Source organism: Heptranchias perlo, unplaced genomic scaffold (genome assembly GCF_035084215.1).
Source record: "Heptranchias perlo isolate sHepPer1 unplaced genomic scaffold, sHepPer1.hap1 HAP1_SCAFFOLD_43, whole genome shotgun sequence".
NCBI lineage: Eukaryota > Metazoa > Chordata > Chondrichthyes > Hexanchiformes > Hexanchidae > Heptranchias > Heptranchias perlo.
This window is the reverse complement of record NW_027139442.1, coordinates 4,159,185-4,177,030: the sequence shown is the minus strand read 5'-3', so window position 1 is coordinate 4,177,030 and position 17,846 is coordinate 4,159,185. Positions and strand designations below refer to the sequence as shown.

At 43.8% G+C, this 17,846-nt stretch overlaps 3 protein-coding genes and 1 pseudogene across 3 annotated transcripts; 2 read left to right on the top strand and 2 right to left on the bottom strand.

Moving 5' to 3' along the window:
• The first annotated feature begins 1,491 nt into the window (after positions 1-1,491).
• Positions 1,492-1,968, top strand: LOC137312390 (histone H2B 1/2-like; annotated as a pseudogene).
• Positions 1,969-2,914: 946 nt separating this feature from the next.
• LOC137312395 (histone H2A-like) lies at positions 2,915-3,304 on the top strand. Its single transcript, XM_067978962.1, has one exon. The coding sequence runs from the start codon at positions 2,915-2,917 to the stop codon at positions 3,302-3,304; it is 390 nt and encodes a 129-aa protein (XP_067835063.1).
• A 6,550-nt stretch (positions 3,305-9,854) lies between these two features.
• On the bottom strand, positions 9,855-10,244 carry LOC137312393 (histone H2A.J-like). The gene has a single exon (XM_067978960.1). The coding sequence runs from the start codon at positions 10,242-10,244 to the stop codon at positions 9,855-9,857; it is 390 nt and encodes a 129-aa protein (XP_067835061.1).
• Positions 10,245-10,729: 485 nt separating this feature from the next.
• LOC137312400 (histone H2B 1/2-like) lies at positions 10,730-11,561 on the bottom strand. The gene has a single exon (XM_067978967.1). The coding sequence runs from the start codon at positions 11,521-11,523 to the stop codon at positions 11,149-11,151; it is 375 nt and encodes a 124-aa protein (XP_067835068.1). The 5' UTR covers positions 11,524-11,561; the 3' UTR covers positions 10,730-11,148.
• Positions 11,562-17,846: the final 6,285 nt, after the last annotated feature.

The following is a 17,846-nucleotide window of genomic DNA, read 5'->3' as shown; positions in this document are numbered from 1 at the left end:
CTGATCAGACACAACAAGCTGGTGGAATTTCTCATTCATAGATATTAAATAAGAGGATGACAAAAGCAAATAGGAAGAGGTTCGGAAGAAGTCACAAAAACAATTAGGGAAGAAAACAGGAACCACGAAATCAAATTATCAAGGTATATGAAAAGAAATAATAAATTATTCGACAGACACAAAAATAACAAAATGAAAATCAGAATAGTTTGAGTGCCACTGAGGGATGCACAAGATAAACTCACAGGTAACGTCAGCGAAATGGCAGAAATATTGAATTATTACTTTGCTCAGTATTTACCCGGGAGATTAACAGGGTGAACATGATATTAAAGGAAGAGGTCAATAAAGATATCAAGACATTTAAGTTAGAAAGGGTGGTTAAACTGGTCCTGATGGATTGTATCCGTGCATATTAAATGAAGCAAGGGAAGAGATAGCAGAGGCACTGTTACATATATAGACAAAATCATCACAAAGTGGAATAGTGCCAAAGGACTGGATGACAGCTAATGGGATTGTTATATTTTAAAACAGGAGATAGAACAAGTGCAGGGAACTATAGACCAGTTAACGAAAGGTCGGTGGTGGGGATTATCATGGAATCCTTTACTCAATGATGCAGTAGATAAACATCTGGAAACCGAATATATAATAAAGAATAGTCAGCACGGATTTCAGAAAGGGAAGGTTTAATAGTTTGACAGAAGGTTTGACAGTTTAATTTACAGTTCAACAGAACTTATCTCCTTTTCAATTCTGTTCCATTAGAAATAAACCTCTGTGTTTGTTTTCTATGACATTATCAACCTGAGTTGCTACTTTAATGATTTGTCAATCTGTACCCCTAAATCCCTTTGCTCTTCGACCCCATTTAGACTCTTATTTTCCAAGCAGTGTGTGGCCTCCTTATTCCCCCGAGCAAAATGCACCACGTCACAACTTTCTATATGGAAATTCAATGGCCATTTTCACCGCCTTTCAGCAAGTTTATTAAAGTCTTCTTGAATTTTGTTAGATTCTTCCTCAGTATAGGCTATACCCACTAAATAATTACAAGCATTTCACACGACATTACAACAAATGTTTGCTCCAACAAAATGTTCTCCATTCCCAGTTTCTCTGAATCCCACTCGTGTAATATAATGTGAAGAATGAGTTTATCTTCTGTCCCTCTCTCATCTGCAAACTTCAATGTCAGGGGTTTGGGGACATCTACTGGCCGGAAGCAGAACTGCAACAGTTCGGAACAAATTGCTGAAACCGGACAATGTGCAGTGTGAGCGTGTTTGTGATTGGTGGCAGATACTGAATCTGATTGGATATCTGAAAAAACCTATCAGAGAGTGAAAGGAAAAGGTGACGTTTATCACTCCCAATGACCCAATCACAATCATTGCCTTCCACCATCCCTTATTAGCATAGGGCTGTGCTGCTGCCTATTTAATCCGAGCTCGGATTGGATTTCTGGGTCTGAAATTGAGTTTTGAGATGCCTGAGGACAAGAAAGCAGCTCCCAAGAAGGGCGCCAAGAAAACCTTGAGTAAAGCACCAGCCAAGGGCGGCAAGAAGCGGAGAAAGTCGAGGAAGGAGAGTTACTCCATCTACGTCAGGAGAGTTACTCCATCTACGTCTACAAAGTGATGAAGCAGGTTCACCCCGACACCGGCATCTCCTCAAAGGCCATGAGCATCATGAACTCCTTTGTGAACGATATTTTCGAGCGCATCGCGGGTGAGGCTTCCCGCCTGGCCCATTATAATAAACGCCACACCATCAGCTCCCGGGAGATCCAGACCGCTGTGCGCCTGTTGCTGCCCGGAGAACTGGCCAAACACGCCGTGTCGGAAGGGACAAAGGCGGTGACCAAGTACACCAGCTCCAAGTAAAACTCCACAATCAACTGAAAAAAAATAAACACAAAGGCTCTTTTAAGAGCCACCCACAGTCTCTCTGAAGACGCTGTGCCGACCCCTCTGTATGGAATCATTTTACTGTAGATAGTTTGATAGTAACTGTCTCTCTATAACTCTTGTGCTTTTCTAATTTCTCTTGAAATCTGGAAGATTCTCATAATCACTGCCAGGTATAATCTATGTGTCGCTTTCTGTTTAGTTCCAATAACCAAAAACGTGTCCCTGATCCTCTCATTCCCGTTCATATTCCGCCCCTTCCCCCGCGTCTGCCCCTTCATAGCCGTCTTAAGGCGATGGATTAGACTTCATTTCTTTCTCCTTTTCACGTTTGTTTGTTCATTATTCGGGAATATCACTTTGAGAACCGCAATCCTTTGAAATGCAGCAACCCTGAAAGGGACGTCACACCGAGTACAGAAAAGTCGAAAGGCTCTGTCACTGTTCGACTTCTTACACCAGGAGTCTCGGCTCCGGTTTCGATCGCGCTGCAGCTCCTGTGAACAGGGATCAATCCACAATCTGTGGTTTGTTACTTTTACAAAGATTGAGCTGGAATCTGTCCCGTTACAAAATGTTACTTTACTCCCGCCAGATTGAAAGCGAACGGTGAAGGGAGCCGGATTTTAAACGGATTGTAAAAGATTCTGGAAGTTGTGACGGGAAATGTGCAATAACAGAGTAAAAGGAGAGAGATTTTTTAAACTTTGTCTTAAGGCGACATTATTTACTAAATCCGCTTCTTGTGTTACAAATATTTTGGCGGGCTTTTCAAATTTCAAAAAAACGGTTCAGTTCGGTATTTTCCGCCCTTTTCTCATTGCCGGCTATTGATTGGCGAATAAAACAGCTCTCTGATTGGGCTGTTCGCTAAACCAATGAGAGTGAAAACAGATTGACCAATTACAAGTGCCCCCACTTTATACCTCCAGAAGGTATAAGAAGGGCGAGTGCGGGAAGATTTCTTCATTCTTTCTGAAAGTGTTTGTGAGATTGTGGAAATGTCTGGAAGAGGAAAAACCGGCGGGAAAGCTCGGGCCAAGGCCAAGTCTCGCTCATCCCGGGCCGGACTGCAGTTCCCTGTGGGTCGTGTTCACAGGCTCCTGCGAAAGGGGAACTATGCTGAACGTGTGGGTGCCGGAGCCCCGGTCTATCTGGCTGCTGTGCTCGAGTATCTGACGGCTGAAATCCTCGAGCTGGCCGGCAACGCGGCCCGCGATAATAAGAAGACCCGTATCATCCCCAGACACCTGCAGCTGGCCATCCGCAACGACGAGGAGCTCAACAAGCTGCTGGGACGGGTGACCATCGCTCAGGGCGGGGTGCTGCCGAATATCCAGGCCGTGCTGCTGCCGAAGAAAACCAGCAATGTGAGCTCCAAGAGCAAGTAAATCGGCCAAGATTTAATCTGATCAACCCAAAGGCTCTTTTCAGAGCCACCCACTGTATCTGTGAAAGGGCTGGTTACTGTCTGAAGAGACTGACCTATTGATCACAGTTATCCCCGGTCTACGTTGATATATTACATCACTATAGCGGTTGAAGGAATGGGAGCCAATGTAAGTCACCGAACACAAGGGTGACAGGTGAACGGGAGTTGGAGGGAGTTAGAATAGGGCAACGGAGATTTGTAGGAGTTCATGTTTACAGAGCGTGGAAGATCGGAGGCTGACCAGGAGAGCATTGGAATAGCAAAGTCTGGAGGTAACAAGGGAATGGATGAGTGTTTCAGCACCAGATCAGCTGAGGCAGGGGCGGAGACGCGCGATGTTTCAAAGGTGGAATTAGGTCTTGGTGATGGAGCGGATATGTGGTCGGATGCTCATCTCAGGGTCAGATAGGACACAAAGGTTGCGAACGGTCATATTCCGGCTCACACAGTGGCCAGGGTCAAGTCTCTGTCCATCCCGGTCCCTGAATCGATCCAGTCCCCAAACAGGACCTGGGTCTGTCCATCCGGACCACTGAATCTATCCAGTCCCCACACAGGACCTGGGTATGTCCATCCCGGTCCCTGAATCTATCCAATTTCACACTGACTCCAGCTCTAATTCAATTCATAATAGCCACACATGACCAATCTCCATCCATTCCGGTCCCTGAATCTATCCAGTCCCCAATGACCTCAGCTCTAATTAAACTCATTTTACCCACACAGGAACTGTCTCTGTCCATCCCGGTCCCTGAATATATGCAGTCCACACACAGGACCTGGGTCTGTCCATCCAATACCTGAATCTATCCAGTCCCCACACAGGACCTGGGTCTGTCCATCCTGGTCCCTGAATCTATCCAGTCCCCACACAGGACCTGGGTCTGTCCATCCAATATCTGAATCTATCCAGTCCCCACACAAGACCTGGGTCTGTCCATCCTGGTCCCTGAATCCATGCAGTCCCCATACAGGACCTGGGTCTGTCCATTCCGTTCCCTGATTCTGTCCAGTTCCCAATGACTTCAGCTCCAATAAACGCATTGTACCCACACAGTAACTGTCTCTGTCCATCCCAGGACCTGAATCTACCCAGTCCCCACACAGGATCATTCTCCATTCATCCCAGTGCCTGATTCTATCCAGTCCATACTGACCCAAGCACGGAAAGGTACAGATTGCCTTCCACACCGATTGATGTTTATTAAACTATTGGGCGCCTCCTGTCAGCTACAAATCTGAAACTAAAACTATCCCTCTTCCAATGGTTCCGTAGCGGCATTGATTGATTTTATTATGAAAGTGATTGTGTTGGAACTGTAGTGTGCCTCATTTATTGAATTTAAATTATATATTCCGCCTTTTTTTCTGGAAACCCTTGAATATCAAGCCGGAGTCTGTCAGGATTGTCTCTGAATTTGTATTTCCTATTTGATGCTGGTGAAAATTTTATAAAGGACGGTAACTAATTCCTGGAGGCGGAGCTTGAAGTTGCACGTCCGCTTGTCCGTCATTCTGAGCCAGTCTCCTCCTCTCCCGCACTTCATGCTCTGTCTTTCATTCAAACACTCCTCCCCGGCCTCTCCGATAATGTGCCTTTCTCAACCAGGTCGGGGCGGGCTTTATAAATGCAGAAGAAAGGCGAGAGTCTTTCATTCAGCAGCGATCTGAGTGAAGAATCATCATGTCTGGCAGAGGTAAAGGAGGCAAAGGACTGGGCAAAGGCGGAGCCAAGCGGCACCGGAAAGTGCTTCGTGATAACATCCAGGGGATCACCAAACCAGCCATCCGCCGCCTGGCTCGCCGTGGCGGTGTCAAGCGGATCTCGGGTCTGATCTACGAGGAAACCCGCGGGGTGCTGAAGGTTTTCCTGGAGAATGTGATCAGGGACGCGGTCACCTACACTGAACACGCCAAGCGCAAGACGGTCACTGCCATGGATGTGGTGTACGCTCTGAAACGGCAGGGCCGCACTCTCTATGGATTCGGCGGCTGAACAACTCGACCCTTTCTAACCGGACACAAAACAAAGGCTCTTCTAAGAGCCACCCACCGCCTCACAGAGAGAGCACTGACCTGGGAACTGGTGCGGGGTTATGTGGGGCTCGGGAATAGTTTTACAATTAAAGAGTTTTCTGTGACACACAGTACGGTGAGGTGGGATCGGCGGCGAGCTGCACCGGTTACTGAGAGGGAACTTTCCCTCATTGAGTGCACTGAATTGTCCAGGAAACGTTACAAGTGAGTTTACCCGGAGCTGAATTCCCCCACCTCGCTGAAATGTTCCTTCACTCCATTCGGTCTGTTTTGGTTCTATTTATCAGTCAGATGTTGTGATGTGGGACCGGGGGTTTCCATGGGAGAACAGGTTGAGCTGAGCCGCTGTGATAAGGGCCCAGCTTGTGATATGGATTTTCCCTCTGACGGTTGTTTCTGACACTGATACTGAGAGGGTTTGTGAAATTGAACCGTTTGAGCTCAGTCATTGGGGACCTGGAATTACCACAGGCCCAACTGGCAAACCCCGCTGGAAATAGAGGCTACTTCTCATTGGTTGCTTTGCTTGAAAACTAATTTCCTTAACCAATCGGAGAGACGACAACAAGAAAACGGAGCAAATTGTTGGCCATAATTGACCGATTTTTTAAAATTTGAAAAAGGCCGCCAATTTCAGTGTATGAAATCAGTGAATTACTCGGACATGTCGTTTTTACACAAAGACTTAAAATCTCTTTGTAATAATGTTATTCCGTATTACACGTCCCAAATTCCGAGCGCTGTTTCAAAAACACATTGTCTATAACTTGCGGAATATAATCCCAATCATAGATTGCTGATATGGACAAATTTCACTTCTACCTGTAAAAATAACAAACTCCAGGTTATCAATTGATTCCGTTGCAGGGACTGAACAGGAACCGTGTGTCCTGAAAACGGAATCATGGACGAAGCCTGAAAATGAGCCAATTCTTTTCTCCAATCGTTCATTCTGGATTGTTACACTGCGGGGAACGTGCTGCTAATATGCGGGATATTAAGATCAGTAATTAATTATTTCAGAGATTGGCTCCACAGTGAGAAAGAGGAAGGAACTAAATTCTGATTCATAGCCCTGAAAGTGGTGGTTCACGGGAAAACCGGGGGCAGTGTATATCTGAATGAGAGCGAGAGCAAAGCAAAAGGGAATTGAACGGACCCCGGACCCGTGTTGACTTTATTGGGCAGTAAATTCTACAGAGACAAACATTAAAATGGAGTAGTTTCACTGACTTTCTTTCAATTTATCTACCAGATTCAAAGGATGATGACCGAGTAAAGCAGCAATTCTGTATCTGTCAGTCTCTGGTCCCGTATGTGAGTCGGATTCATTCTGAATCTGTCAGTCTCTGGTACTGTGTGTGAGTATCGGATTCATTCTGTATCTGTCAGTCTATGGTACTGTGTGTGAGTGTGGGATTCATTCTGTATCTATCAGACTCTAGTACTGTGTGTGAGTGTGGGACTCATTCTGTATCTATCAGTCTCTGGTACTGTGTGTGAGTGTGGGATTCATTCTGTATCTGTCAGTCTCGGGTACTGTGTGTGAGTGTGGGATTCATTCGAGATCTGTCAGTCTCTGGTACTGTGTGCGAGTGTGGGATTCATTCTGTATCTGTCATTCTCTGGTACTGTGTGTGAGTGTGGGAATCATCCTGTATCTGTCAGTCTCTGGTACTATGTGTGAGTGTGGGTTTCATTCTGTATCTGTCAGTCTCTGGTACTGTATTTGAATGTGGAATTAATTCTAAATCTCTCTGTCTCTTGTCCTGTGTGTGAGTGTGGGGTACATTCTGTATTCGTCAGTTTCTGGTACTGTGTGTGAGAGAGGGATTTATTCTGTATCTGTCAGTCTCTTGGCCTGTGTGTGAATGTTGGATTCATTCTGGATCTGTCCGTCTCGTGGCCTGTGTGTGAGTGTGGGATTCATTCTGGATCTGTCCCTCTCCCGTACTGTGTGTGAGTGTGGGATTCATTCTGTATCTGTCCGTCTCTGGTACTGTATTTGAATGTAGGATTCAATCTAAATCTGTCAGTCTCTTGTCCTGTGTGTGAGTGTGGGGTGCATTCTGTATTTGTTCGTCTCTGGTACTGTGTGTGAATGTGGGATACATTCTGTATCTGTCAGTCTCTGGTACTGTGTGTGAGTGAGGGATTTATTCTGTATCTGTCAGTCTCTGGTACTGTGTGTGAGTGTGGGATTCACTCTGTATCTGTCAGTCTCCAGTACTGTATGTGAGTTTCGGATTCCTTCTGCATGTCAGTCTCTGTACTGTATCTGAGTGTGAGATTCATTCTGTGTCTATATTTATTCTCTCAGATTACATTATGGTGTTCAATATTGTAGCTTTAATATCTCAATGTTTAAATAGTTTTTATCAATATGGATACACTTTAGGATTTGATGCTGGAGGTTTTAATCAGATAATTTGTGTGCTTTTTGGACAACTATTAAATCTGTATCTCTGAGTAATATTGTGAATGATAATGTATCTTTCAAACTGACATTTTTGAATTGGTATATAATGTGCAGATCAGTCTGCATGAAATGAATTGATACTGCATCTTTAATTTTTGTTTTGTAAGATTTTTGGACTTGTGTGTCTGTGATACTGTATCATTAAATCTCTTAACATGAGTATATTATAAACTGGTATCTAATGTGTTTCTCAGGTTATACTGTCACAGCATTTCTCAATCTGATATTGTACATGAGTTTTGGACTTGCAATTTGTATCCGAATGATGCACTATTCGAATGAATAAGGCATGTATTGAACTCACGTGTGTGTGAGAGTTCTGGGCTCGTATTCAATTTGAATCTCGGGGTATCTGGTATTTAATTCACGGCTAATATTGCCATTTTGTGAAATTGACAATCTGAAAACGAGACTTTGGACTGGAATTTTTGTATCTACCTGTCAGCGGGACTGAGTTCGGGAGAAATGGAACAGTGTCTGCCTCACCTGCTCTGTTTGGCTGTTGGATTGAAAATGTGTCTCTGGAACTTGAGATCAGTGTGGGACTGACTACTTCTGCTGTCTGAGACTGTGGAACTGATGAGCTGTCTGTGTCTCTGTGCTCTGAGAGTGATAATATACATACTGTGTGTGAGAAGGCGCTGGCTGCACTGTTCCTTTGCCTCGGGTGGAGGAAACGTCACATTCACTCTGGCTCGTTCAAGGGTTTGCCTGTAGAAAGAAACGTATCGCATGTAACTCAAGAACAGGTGAGGTAGAAAATACGTAAGTGATCAGTTTAATAACTGTTAACCCATCAACACATCCAGTGGCACATTTGGACAGGGAATCTACTGGCAAACAGGTACAGAATGGTCTGATTCCGGTCCTACACTTTCACGTGAGGCATCTACACCCCCAGTGTCAATCTAACTCGGACATCGATACAGGGAGAGGCTCGGGCACGCGTGCAAAGTACAAGAGATGCAAGTTTTCATTTCCGATATAGTATCAGCTTGGCACTGTTGGAAATATTTTCATCTCTAATGAACCAGACTTGGATCAAATAAAGTTTGTCTATTTTTCCTCTCCAGTTATTGTGACAGAGGCTGTTTCACTGTAACTCGCACGAATAGAACTTAAGTGTTTTCGCTCAGCGCTAGAATCAGAAGCAGTGTAAAACTTAGTGTCACATTCACTGCGGTACTCGTCACTGACACAGGAACAGACTGACAGGGACAGAATAAATCCCTCACTCAGCCAATAATAGACAAATTTCATTCACTGATTCAGCAATCGCTGACACAATAATCAACACATCCGTCACCTTCTGGAGGACAAATCTGGGTATTGGAAGTCAGACCGAGTAAGTGTTCTGGGAGGATGAGACTGTAAATAACACTTACTATAATGGCCGCAACACAATAGAGTGCCTCTTGTTGCCGATGATCAAACTCACTTGTAATTTCTGTATTCCACCCTCCCAGTTCAATGAACTGATTATTTTGTGCCTCATTTCCTATACAATCTGTAAATTTCAACCGATTGGAGGTTGGCGACATCTACTGTCCAGAAGCGAGTATTGAACAGATCATTTGTATTCAACAACATATCGTTAGTTTCTAACTAAGCGATTTATTATTAATTGTAAACAATTTTACAACACCAAGTTATAGTCCAGCAATTTTATTTTAAATTCACAAGCTTTCGGAGATTTCCTCCTTCCTCAGGCAAATGTTTCAAGAGGAAACATTTGCCTGAGGAAGGAGGAAATCTTGAAACATTTGCCTGAGGAAGGAGGAAATCTCCGAAAGCTTGTGAATTTAAAATAAAATTGCTGGACTATAACTTGGTGTTGTAAAATTGTTTACAATTGTCAACCCCAGTCCATCACCGGCATCTCCACATCATGATTTATTATTAAATTAAGCTCTGACTCGCTTCAGCCCTTTCATAGATACAGTGGGTGGCTCTGAAAAGAGCCTTTGGGTTACCAGATTAAATCTTGACCGGTTTACTTGCTCTTGGTGCTCACACTGCTGGTTTTCTTCGGCAGCAGCACGGCCTGGATATTCGGCAGCACCCCGCCCTGAGCGATGGTCACCCGTCCCAGCAGCTTGTTGAGCTCCTCGTCGTTGCGGATGGCCAGCTGCAGGTGTCTGGGGATGATGCGGGTCTTCTTGTTGTCTCGGGCCGCGTTGCCGGCCAGCTCGAGGATTTCAGCCGTCAGATACTCGAGCACAGCAGCCAGATAGACCGGGGCTCCGGCACCCACACGTTCAGCATAGTTCCCCTTTCGCAGGTGCCTGTGAACACGGCCCACAGGGAACTGCAGTCCGGCCCGGGATGAGCGAGACTTGGCCTTGGCCCGAGCTTTACCGCCGGTTTTTCCTCTTCCAGACATTTCCACAATCTCACAAACACTTTCACAAAGAATGAAGAATGACGGCTGTATTCACCCTTTTTATTGACTGAAAGATCATCTGATTGGTTGGGCATTATTACACCTCATTTGCCTATTTCAATAACCAATCAGATAGCTGGAAATTAGATGAGGGCGGGATTTAACGGCCTCAACGGACAGATCAGGAATTTTATGAATTTCAAAAAACCCGCCAGTGTCGTAAAGGACCGGATTTAGATCAATGTCGCCCTGAGGACAAGATTTTAAACCCGTTCAATTTATCTTGTCTTATTCAGCGCTACCCGTCACCAATCGCTGGCGCTGTTTTAAAATCTGCTTTAATTTATGGCTCATTCTATTATCGCTTACAAACTGTACCGGACGGGACTAAAGCCCCATTCACAGCATTCCGTGAAGTGACACGTTTCAATTCAGTCTTTCTGAAAGTGACACGTTATAGTTTGTTCCCTTCTCACAGAGCCGGGAGTGCTTCTATGAAACGAGGGACCCGGACGGAATTCTCATTCTGCCCCTATTCCGCTGTGTTTCTGCAAGGGGTGCGTTTGCTTTTAATATGGGGATTTTCACCTCAGACATTAAACATTTCTGAGATTGAATTCATAGAGATAATGGAATTGCTCCCGGGGTCATTCAGGGTGTGTTCGTGGCTGGAATAGTAACGCTTTAAGAACAAAACGAATGGGAAGGAGCGGATCAGAAACTCGCGTTCAGTTTATGGGTCAGAAATTTCAACGGTGCAGTTACAGTATCAGTTTTGGATTGGAATAATATCGCGGTATTAAAAGATACTAAGCAATTATATAGGAAATGCAGCTCTTTCAGAGAGGTTGTGGGTGGCTCTTAAAAGAGCCGTTGTGGTTTTTTTTCAGTACATTGTGGAGTTTTACTTGGAGCTGGTGTACTTGGTCACCGCCTTTGTCCCCTCCGACACGGCGTGCTTGGCCAGTTCCCCGGGCAGCAGCAGGCGCACGGCGGTCTGGATCTCCCGGGAGCTGATGGTCGCCCGCTTGTTGTAATGGGCCAGGCGGGAAGCCTCACCCGCGATGCGCTCGAAAATATCGTTCACAAAGGAGTTCATGATGCCCATGGCCTTGGAGGAGATGCCGGTGTCGGGGTGAACCTGCTTCATCACTTTGTAGATATAGATGGAGTAACTCTCCTTCCTCGACTTTCTCCGCTTCTTGCCGCCCTTGGCTGGTGCTTTACTCAAGGTTTTCTTGGCGCCCTTCTTGGGAGCTGCTTTCTTGTCCTCAGGCATTTTCAAACTCAATTTCAGACCCAGAAATGACCCAAATCCGCTCCGAGCTCGGATTAAATAGGCAGCCCCACAACCCAATGGTAATGAGGGATGGGGGAAGGCAATGATTGTGATTGGGTCACTGAGAGTGATGTCGCAATAATTATTCACTGTAACTCTCTGATTGGATACCTGAAGAAACCAATCAGATTTAGAACCTGCCACCAATCACAAACACGCTCACACTGCACATTGTTCGGTTTCAGCAATTTGTTCCGAACTGTTGCAGTTCTGCTTCCGGCCAGTAGATGTCCCCAAACCCCGGGTCAATGAAGTTTGCTGATGAGAGAGGGACAGAAGATAAACTCATTCTTCACAATATCTTGCACGAGTGTGATTTAGAAAAACTGGGAATGGAGACGAGATGCAAATACATTTTGTTAGACCAAGCATTGGTTTTAATGCTGTGTTAAATTCTTGTAATTGATTTTGGGATTATAGCCAATACTTCGACAAAATATACTTGCAGAACGGCCGTGTAAATGTGTATTGAATTTCAATATAGAAAGTTGTGAGCTGGTGCATTTTGTTAGGGGGAATAAGGAGGCCACATACTGCTTGGAAAATATGAGTTTAAATGGGGTAGAGGAGCAATGTAAATCGTGTCCTGAGAAATCAGAGAGAAATACTGCGCAATGTAAGTGAAAAATAACGGGGTAAATTCACAACTATCGAATGAGTGAAACAAAAACTTTATTTTGAATCAATTGTCTTCATTTTGCAATCACGAAACGTGCAAAATTACGAGAGGAGAAGTGACAGACAGAAACTTTCCTCACATTGCACATTGTCCTGTTTCTGCAACCACGACAGATAATGTGAATTTGTTTTCCGCACTTTCACAGTTCTCGCCTACGTCCAGTAGAGGTCAGTCTCTTGTACTTTGCATGAGAGCGGGATTTCATCTGTATCTGTCAATCTCTGATACTGTGTGTGTGGGATTCATTCTGCATCTGTCATTCTCTGGTACTGAGTATGAGCATGGTATTTATTCTGTATCTCTCAGTCTCTGGCACTACATATGAGTTTAGGATCGTTCTGCGTCTGCCAGTCTCTTTCACTGTATATGAGAGAGGGATTAATTCTGTATCTGCCAGTCTCAGGTACTGTGCATAAGTGTGGAATTAACTCTGTAACTGTCAGTCTCTGGTGCTATCTGTGAGTGTGGGATTCATTCTGCATCTGCCATTCTCAGCTACTTTATCTCAGTGTGGCATTCATTCTGTAATTCAGTCCCTGAGACAAAGTGCAAATCTGGATTCACTCTGTATTCTTATTTCAGTTCCCAGTATTTCACTTGAAACTGTATCTTTAATACTTTAAAGTATATGCAGTTTTTCGTCAAGTATTTAATTTGTAAATATGGATATATTTTTCGATTTTCTTTAATCAAACAAAGTGTGTGGGTTTTGGAGTAGTATTACATCTTAATCTCTAAACTCATATGTGAATGATAATGTAACTTTCAATCTGTTCATGGTGAAATGATTGGACTGGTATGTAATGTGTAGCTCAGATCTGCAATAATGTCTGTGAGTACTGTCTGTGAGTGTGGGATTCATTATGTTCCTGTCAGTTTCTGGTACTGTGTGTGAGTGAGCTTAATTTTGTATCTGTCAGTCTCTGGTGCTGTATGTGGGCGTGGGATTCATTCTGTATCTGTCAGTCTCTCGATCTGTATGTGAGTGTGGGATTCATTCTGTATCTGTCAGTCTCTGGTACTGTGTGTGAGTGTGGGTTTCATTCTGTATCGATCAGTCTCTGGTATTGCATGTGAGTGTGAGATTCATTCTGTATATGTCAGTCCCTGGTACTGAATGTGAGTGTGGGATTCATTCTGTATCTGTCAGTCCCTGGTACTGAATGTGAGTGTGGGAATCATTCAATATCTGTCAGTCCCTGGTACTGTGTGTGAATGAGGGTTTCATTCTGTTCCCCTCAGTGTCAGGCGATATATGTGAGGGAGTCATTCATTCTGCATCTATCAATTTCTCGTACTGTTTGTGAGTGATATGAATGTTGTCTCCGTCAGTCCATGCTACAGTGTGCGAGTGTGGGTTTCATTCTGTTTTTCAGTCTCTGGTACTGTGGAAGTGTGTGATTCATTCTATGTCTGTCAGTCCCTTGTACTGTGTGTGAGTGTCGGATTCATTCGGTATCTGTCAGTCACTGTTACGTTGTGTGAGTGTAGGATTCATTCTGTATCTGTCAATCACTGGTTTATTGTGCGAGTGTGGGTTTCATTCTATTTGTCAGCCTCTGGTACTGTGGGAGTGTATGATTCATTCCATGTCTGTCAGTCCCTTGTGCTGTGTGTGAGTGTCGGATTCATTCGGTATCTGTCAGTCAATGTTACATTGTTTGAGTGCTGGTTTCAATCTGCATCTCAGTATCTGGCCCTTTATCTGAGTGTGAGATTCATTCTTTATCTGTATGTTATTTGCATCTCCGTTTACACTATGGTGGTCAAAACTATCTTTAATACCTCAATGTATCAATATTTTTTCCCAGTGTTTAATTGGTAGATAATGATACATTTTAAAATGTAAAGTTGTAGTTTATAATCAGAGAATGTGGGCACTTTTTGGACTTCAATTAAATCTGTATCGATGGGAAAACAATTGTGAATTCGTTTATCTTCCAAAATGATATGGTGACATTTTTGAACTTTTATATCATGTGGAGCTCAGTCTGCATGAATGGAACACAGTGTATTTCAGTCTGAATCCGTATCAGTTTTTTGTAGTGGTTTATAATGTGTAGATCAGTCTGCACTAATGCAATTGATAATGTATCTTTCAATCTGACACTGTGAGATTTTTGGACTGATAAGTATTGTGCAACTCAGACTGCATTAATGTGTGTGACTGTGAGATTCATTCTGTATCTGTCAGTCCCTAGTACTGTCTGTGAATGTGTGATTCATTCTGTATCTGTCAGGCTCTGGTACTTTGGAAGTATGTGATTCATTCTATATCTGTCAGTCCCTTGTACTGTGTGTGAATATAGGATTCATTCTGTATCTGTCAGTCATTGTTACATTGTGTGAGCGCTGCTTTCCTTCAGTTTGTCAGTCTCTGGCCCTCTATCTGAGTGTGAGATTCATTCTTTATCTCTATGTAATTTGTATCTCCATTTACAGTATGATGTTCAAATCTGTATCTTCAATACCTCAATGTATGCATATTTTTCCCAGTGTTTAATTGGCTGGTAATGAAATTCTGTAGAATATAGTCAGAGAATGTGTGCACTTTTGAGAATACTATTAAATCGGTATCGATGTGAACACAATTGTGCATTCGTTTATCTTCCAAACTGATAACGTGACATTTTTGAACTTGTATATGACGTGTAGCTTAGTCTGCATGAATGGAATACTGTATATTTCAGAGTGAATTTGCATCAGTTTTTTGTCGTGGTTTATAATGTGCAGATCAGTCTGCACTAATGGAATTGATATTGTATCTTTCAATCTGATACTTCTTGGACTGGTAAGTAATGTGTTACTCAGCCTGCACTAATGTGTGATTCATTTTGTATCTTCCAGTCTCTGGAACAGTGTGTGAGTGTGAGATTCATTCTGTATCTTGTCAGTAGTGTGTGTGAGTTTGTGATTTATTCCATATATGCAGTCTCTGATACTGTGAGTGTTGGATTTATTCTATGTCTTTCAGTCTCCAGTCTTGTATGTGGGTGTTGAATTCATTCTATATATGCAGCCTCTCAGACTGCATGTTGGTGTGGGATGCATTCTCTATCTGTCAGTCTCTGGTACTTTGTGTGAGTGTGTGATTCATTCTCTATCTGTCAGACTCTGGTACTGTGTGAATGTGGGTGTCATTATTTATCTGTCAGTCTCTAGTACTTTATGAGAGTGAGTAATTAACCAGATATCTATCAGTCCTTGGTACTGTATGCCAGTGTGGGATTCAATCTGTATCTGTCATCTCTGGTACCATATGTGAGTGTAGGATTCGCTCTGTGTCTGTCAGTCTCTAGTATTGTATGTGAGTTTGGGATTCCTTCTGCATCTGTCAGTCTCTGGTACTGTATCTGAGTGTGAGATTCATTCTGTATTTGTATGTAATTATTCTCTCAGATTGCATTATTGCGTTCAAAATTGTAGCTTTAATATCTTCATGTTTAGGTCATATTTCTCATTATTTAACTGGTAAATATGGGTACACTTTAGGATTTGACGCTGTAGGTTTTAATCAGATAATTTGTGTGCTTTTTGAACTACTATTAAATCTGTATCTCTGTAAGTACAATTGTGAATGATAATGTACATTTCAAATTGATATGGTGACACTTTTCAAATGGTATATAATGTGTAGCTCAGTCTGCACTAATAGAATTGATACTGTATCTATAAATCTTATACTATGAGTGTATTATAAACTGATATCTAATTTGTTTCTCAGGTTACACTGTCACAGCATTTCTCAATCTGATACTGTACATGAGTTTTGGACTGGTATGCAATTTGTATCACATGATACATGCAATATCCATTCGAATAGTGTATTAAACTCACATGTGTGTGTGAGTTCTGGACTAGTATTCAATTGGAATCTCAGGGTACATTATTGGGATAGATTATGTACCTTCCAATCGGGTGCCATGTGTGATTTCGATCTGTTATTTAATTCGTACCTAATGTTGCCCTATTGTGAGATTGACACAGTGCCTTTCAATCTGATAGTGTGAACTTGGACTGGGATTTTTGTATCTGCCTGTCAACGGGACTCAGCTCGGGGGAAATGGAACAGCGTCTGCCTCACCTGCTCTGTTTGAACGTTGGATTGAAAAAGTGCCGGTGGAACTTGGGATCAGTGTGGGACTGACTGCTTCTACTGTCTGAGACTGTGGAACTGATGACCTGTCTGTGTCTCTGTGCGCTGTGTGTGATAATGTACTTACTGTGTGGGAGAAGGAGTTGGCTGCACTGTTCCTTGTGCCTCGAGTGGAGGAAACATAACACTGATTCTGGGTCCTTCAAGGATTTGCCTGTCGGAAGAAATTTATCTCTTGTAACTCAAGAACCAGTGAGGCAGAAAATACAAAAGTGTTCGAATTAATACACATGTCAACGATTATTTTGAATATCCACAAATGAAAACCAGTGATACAAACAGTGTTCGTGTCTGACTCCACTGCAGTACTGCAGCACTCAGCTTCTGCACACCAGGTGTGTTGGGCAATTTTACAACAATTTAGTGACATCCAGACACAACCCAACCCCTGCACTGATCCATGAATGGGACAACCCGATGGGGCAGGGACCTTTGTACAGGTCAGGTTTCTAATCCCCTCTCCCATGGGACTTACCGTTCAAATGAAAGCAAACAGCCGTTGTTTAAAATGTGTCCTTCACACTTCCCACCTGGTGCCTGCAAGAGATGCTCTTTGTGTAACTCCCCACATCCTTACTGTCCGGCTCTGTTTCCACTCTTCACTGTCCAATAACAACAAACAGGGTGAGACTGGAACGAAACCAGGAACATTCACTACTGGTTTGGGGAGAGAAAGCAGCAATGATTTTAAATAGCAGGTTCTTCCCATTCTCTCTCCCTTACCCTGGACACACCCTGTACAAACACAGCCTGAGAATGACCTCTCCCTTCCCCCTCTCACTCCATGTTCCGGGACCGGTTCCTGAACCACTCCGCCTCTTACAAACAGCCCCCGGCCTCCCCCTGAACTTCCCCCGGACTCAATGCCGATCTCTGAGCCCATCTGCGGACACGGTCCCGAAGCGATGAGCTGCTGTAACGAGGCTGCTCTTTGCTCCCTTCCCCCGGGGGCCGTGATCTCTCCATTCCCGGCTGTTTTGAACCGACTTCTTCCGCTCACTGAGGGAATGGCGCCCACAGGCCGAGCTGGGGGAGGGGAGCGCGCATGCGCTCTTCTGTTCAGCAACAACCAGCGCTGGGGCGGAGCTGAGTCGCGCATGCGCAGATATCTGGTTTAATTCTCAATACAAAAATCGATGGAAACTTTCCCCAATTGGAATTTTTCAGAGTCTGAGCAAAGGAAGTGGGTCTGGGGGAAAGGTCAGAGGGAATGGGGTCCACAGGCAGTGCAGGAACAGGCACCAGAATGGAAAACAGATGGGATTCCAACAGTGCCGAACGCTGGAATCCAGACTGACTTTACAATCTCTAACTATTAAATTAGATGTTTCCATCACTGCTGTTTCTCTCGGTATCTTTTGATGGTAAAGAGCCTTTCAGAGATAAAGTGGGCGGCTGATAAATGGCTTTGATTGATTCTTGCATTCT